Source organism: Salmo trutta, chromosome 2 (genome assembly GCF_901001165.1).
Source record: "Salmo trutta chromosome 2, fSalTru1.1, whole genome shotgun sequence".
In the NCBI taxonomy this organism is placed as follows: Eukaryota; Metazoa; Chordata; class Actinopteri; order Salmoniformes; family Salmonidae; genus Salmo; species Salmo trutta.
The window spans coordinates 47,191,601-47,196,717 of record NC_042958.1 but is presented as its reverse complement, the minus strand read 5'-3'; the positions used below and the strand labels follow the sequence as shown (position 1 = coordinate 47,196,717).

General features: G+C 39.3%; 1 protein-coding gene across 5 annotated transcripts; it reads right to left on the bottom strand.

Annotated features, from left to right (window-relative positions):
* Window positions 1-288: 288 nt before the first annotated feature.
* On the bottom strand, window positions 289-4,536 carry LOC115156081 (zinc finger protein OZF). Of its 5 annotated transcripts, none has more exons than XM_029703364.1 (4): window positions 4,479-4,536; window positions 2,889-3,035; window positions 2,408-2,588; window positions 289-2,241 (listed from the first exon to the last, which is right to left on the bottom strand). In XM_029703364.1, the coding sequence occupies exons 1-4, from the start codon at window positions 4,500-4,502 to the stop codon at window positions 839-841; spliced, it is 1,755 nt and encodes a 584-aa protein (XP_029559224.1). In that variant the 5' UTR covers window positions 4,503-4,536; the 3' UTR covers window positions 289-838. The 5 variants fall into 5 exon arrangements, with proteins under 5 accessions (XP_029559224.1, XP_029559235.1, XP_029559255.1 ...); XM_029703375.1 differs by lacking the exon at window positions 4,479-4,536 and adding an exon at window positions 3,759-4,433; XM_029703395.1 differs by lacking the exons at window positions 2,889-3,035; window positions 4,479-4,536 and adding an exon at window positions 3,759-4,433.
* Between the last annotated feature and the right edge of the window lie 581 nt (window positions 4,537-5,117).

The window sequence follows — 5,117 nt, the reverse complement described above, 5'->3', positions numbered from 1 at the left end:
TGTCAGGTGGATGGATTATCTTGGCAAAGGAGAAATGCTCACCAACAGGGATGTAAACAAATTTGTGCACAAAATTGGAGAGAAATAAGCTTTTGTACGTATGGAACATTTCTGGGACCTTTTATTTCAGCTCATGAAACATGGGACCAACACTTTACATGTTGCGTTTAGATTTTTGTTCAGTATAATATGTTGCCAGAGATCTTATAGAATCCCATTGTACTCATAACATGCTGAGAGAGATAGCGCAATACAGTGTGACTTGGAGGATAAATGAATACAGAGTCATTGGTTTATGCATTATTTATACAGAATACTTTAATCTAAAGCCTAACCAATGATGCTGGGGTAAAAATCACTAATGCTGTCATCTGATTTCTCTGTTGATTGTCCCAAAAAAATATATTTAAGCAGGAAAACATTGATATCATCTAGATATCAAAGCAAACAGACATTAGCCTAAGAGAGTTCAATTCATAACAACCTCAGTAAACAAAACACACGCCGACCGGATGACATTGGAAATTGAGCTGAAATATTGAATGATAATGAATACACAAAAACAAAAATCAATAAGAGACTCCAACAATATGAAGGTCTCTTATTAGAATCAGCAGGATCAATACATTCACAGTGACCCACAATGACATTGTGATAAAGAGCAAGCTACTGCACCGTCTGTCTGGTGCTAGGACACAGAATGGAGCACAGTCATAACAACAGAAACAACAAATACATTTTCCTTAGAGTGACCCTTTGTATTTTCACTTCACATGGAGGAACATGAATGAATGAGTCCATTCAAAAATAAAACTTAATTAGCTGTGGCGCTAAAGAACTACAATTTTGCAGAAGCGCTGCACTTGTGGAGTTTCAGATTCTGTCTATTTGCATAGGCCTTCCCACAGATGCCGCACACGAACGCTTTTACACCGGTGTGCACACGCTCGTGATATTTTAGATGACTTTTCTGGCTGAACCTCTTCCCACATTGATCACACTCAAATGGTTTCTCCCCTGTGTGAATGTGAATGTGAACTTTAAGAAGATGATTGCTAAAGAAACCTTTCCCACAAACGCTACAATGATATGGTTTCTTCCCTGTGTGAGTGACCATATGATTCTTTAGAGTATAACGACTTGAACAAACATCCCCGCAATTCTCACACTTGAAAGAAGGCTTTTCTTCACCGTCAGTGTGCGCGTTTAGTTTATGAGTCTTAAGGGTTCCGGACTGGGTGAAGCTTTTATCACAAAGGTCACAGCAATACAATTTCTGGCCTGTGTGAGTTCTCTTGTGTCTGCTGAGATTACCGGAAGAATTAAATTTCTTGCCACAAACATCGCAAGAAAAAGGACTCTCTTCCTTGTGTGTCCTCATATGTTTATACAGATGGTTCCTTTTGGCGAAACATCTACCACACACACTGCAAATGCAATGTTTTTCAGGCATTTCTCCAGGATGGGCAACCAACATATGCTTTCTGAGAGCAGGTGCATGGCTGAAACATTGGCTACATACAGTACAACTATGATCCTTCTCTTTATGAGACATCATATGGGTTTTTAAGGACACAGTGGTTTCACAGCTATATTTCCTCTCCTCTGAACGTGTCTCCTCATGATAGGACAACCCTTCTCTGGTCTTTAAGATCTCTGGGCAGGAAGAGCAGCTGAATATTTTCCGTCCATTGCACATGTGCCACTCCAGTCTTTTTTTCCCTAGAAACTTTCTTTCACAAACTGTACATGTGACCGTTTCCTCCGTTAGGTGACCCTTCAAGTGGGACTGCAAAGTACATTTACGGTGAAACACCGCACTGCAGTCGTTACAACTGAAGGCGTTCTCTATGCGTTGTTTAACGGAATGTTCCTCAAGCTGTTTGGCCAGATTAAAACCTTTCCCACATGGAGAACAGCTGTAGGGTTTTGTATGAGACTGAACGTGTCTGGTCAGAAACCCTTTCTTCTTGAAACATTTTCCACAATGGGAACAGTTGAGGGGTCCTTGGTGTGCGGCATCTGCAGAATCCCCACATTGGACATCTTCTCCATTCCTAGCTGGGCCTTGTTTATCTGGGTCTGATGCAGATGGGTCAGCATGCTGACTGGGATCAACCTCAATTAGGCATTCCTCGTCCGATGAAGGTGAGGACAGGGGGGCAAGGTCAAGGTCCTCCTCCTTATTATCAGACTCAGAAGACATCTCATCTGTAATAGAGAGGGTCATCTTGGTTGTTGCTGTACACATGCAGAAAAAAAAACAGTAAGATAAATCATCTGATTGTAGAAAAAAAATAACTGTCATGATATTATTGAATTTACACAGGAAACAGAAATGTTCTGTTTGAAATGGATACTGGGAACACCAAACAACAAAAATGAAATCTAAATAAAAGCTACTCACCCTTTACTGCTACTTTTTGTATTGCTAGTTCCCGACTGAAGCGCCCATCTTCTCCACAGCTCTCACCTCCTCCACCAGTCTTCTCCACAGCTCTTACCTCCGTTTCGTCCATCATCATCAGCAGTGACATTTTCTCCATCAAGCCTTGACTCAACACTTCCATGAATGACGCAAACTTGATCTGAAAGATTGAGAACGACTGACTGTAATACGGATAACGTCACTGACCCATTCAACATAAATTCACTGCATCGTTCCTAGAATATCTGAAGAAAAAAAATATCTTTACGTTTGTTAGCTCGCTAACAGTTAAGTTTGATTACAGATAAAGGGGGATCATCTTTGGTTTGATAATGTTCTATCGCCGAGACCCCTAGACGGCGTAGTTCTTCCTGATGTCGTGACAAATGACAAACGATGTAAGGAATAATAATAATAATAATAATACTACTGGCGGCAGTAGGGCTAATGATGGACTCACCGTGTTGGTTGTATTCACACGCTCCATTTCTCTCTTCAGTAAACTATTCTCTTCATTCTCCAAAACAGCAGCACACTCGTCGAGGAGTCTCTCCATCTCTCTAACCGTTGTTTCAACGTACAACCCCATAATGTGGAATAACTCTGTCTGAAATAGATTTTTGCTCGACATGACTGCTAGCCGGCTAGTTAGCTTCCTATTCGCTGTCAAATGTTTCCGGTCCTACTCTGTATTATTGCCCGAAAGGAAACAAGCAGCAAGAAAATGGCCTTACCGAAATCACCCCCCCCCTAACCCCTTCTAATTTCCTTCATTTTGTGGCTAGTCAAATACTTTCTATGGCACACATCAGAGTCACATACTTTCTATAGAACAAACTTCACGCCAGGATAGGCAACCGAAATGAATAATTAATGTGTGTTTGTTATATTAAACATAGATTCTGGCAGGGGGGAGCTTTTCGGCACAACACCTGTTCAACTAGCGTCGATCGTCATGTCACCAGAGTAAGAACCTTGATATTTATTGTAAAGGTGCATGAAGTTCACCGTGCACTTTCACTACTGTGAAGTTAATCATCATTTATATCATCTGTAGCCTAATAAACTGCATGTATTCCCCGAGTCGTAGTGAGAGGAGTTTACTTCCAAACGATGGTTATTATATCAATAGTTGTGCATAAAGGCGTTTCCACCGCCATTTCTCGGATAATTAGTTTTACAGACACAAAAAGATCCCACCATGTCTAAAAAAACGAATTATCTGTAAGCATTTATAAAATTGTACCGAAACTAACACATTACCCCGTTCATTTAGAATGTTTGGTTATGGAAATGTAGATTATTCAGTAAATATAATATACATTCATACCATTCTCCAAGTGGAAACGTTGCTTGGAGAGCTCACAAACTGGGCGACACCAGTTTACTCTTCGTTGTCTTTGTTTGGAGAGTGTGTCTGGTTTCGCCATTATGCTTAATGTTGTGTGAACACTCGCGCTGTAGTAACAGTATACCTGGTTTGCGCGACAATAATGTTTTGGCCAAATGTATTTATGTGACGGTTTGGGGATGTTCTAGTAGTTAGTTCACTTTTGGGTAACTCAAAGGGAGGCTGTATTTGAGCCTGGTTGACACTACCTGTGGTTTATTGGTTATACACAAATTTGACTTGATGAGAGGTTTTTTTCTTTGAATGCTGACCTTTTGAAGTCAATATTTTGTATATACATATATTTGTAAATAGCCTGTCATTTTCATCTTTGAAACATCAGCTCTGTGTAAATAAATACAAAAGTCATTGGCACCGCTATCTGCCTCCTGCTGAATCTTTGTCATTATGACAGCTCGAAGGCCTAGATTTTACGTCGATACAGCGCAGCGGAGATAGGCTACATATTTCGCGCCAACCTGTCACCTTAAAAACACTCCATAATAACAGTCTCTGCATTTGAATTTTATGTTTCTATTGGTATAGCGTGATATAAGCAGAATTCAATATAATTCCAATGCAAGAACACCAAATTCTCCCCATAGTCACTTTATCCTGGCACCGGGTCTGGATGCTTGACTGCCAAATAAAAATACTCACTTTTATCCATAATAATCTCACCATGTAGACTAGTCTGCCAACACATAACTACCCACACTATATCTACAAGCTTTTGGCTAGAGAGCGAGTGCCAAGACAGGAGTAGGTTATTTAAAACGGAACATTTTTTGTGACAAAACCATCGGTAGAGTTTAAAATGTGATGGAAACACATTGAATTTTAGATTTTAATTTGGATCATGGAAAACTTAAGCGAAAAAGTAAATGTTGTGTGTGCATAACGTCATCACGTCCTGACGTTTATCTGCAACGTGTTCTTTGGTGGAAACACGTCATCAGTGGGAAAGCATATTTTCTTTATGCGGATTCTAGAATAAAACATGAAGAGCATATTATATAATACATAATGCGGTCCTATCAAGGGCCTTTAATTTTGTGGAAGTTGTTTGAACGTTTAACATAAAAATTGGTCATAAGTATTTAAGGTCAGGCACCACAGGCTGAACTTACATTTTTGCATCTACCCATACATTTTGAGATTTGTTGGTATTTTGTTGGTATTTTAGTGTTGTCAAAAAGTTTAAAAAATAAAAAAATAAAAAATAAAATGTATGTTTTCTTTAGTTTATCATACTACATTTATCAATATATTTAAAAATGTTAACCAGTTTAAAATGGA

Coding starts and splice junctions, on each gene's coding strand:
- LOC115156081 (XM_029703364.1), bottom strand. CDS start 4,502: ATGGTGAGATTATTATGGATAAAA. Junction 3,036..4,478: donor TGAGATTATTATGGATAAAA/GTGAGTATTTTT, acceptor AATCTATTTCAG/ACAGAGTTATTCCACATTAT. Junction 2,589..2,888: donor GTGTGAATACAACCAACACG/GTGAGTCCATCA, acceptor TCAATCTTTCAG/ATCAAGTTTGCGTCATTCAT.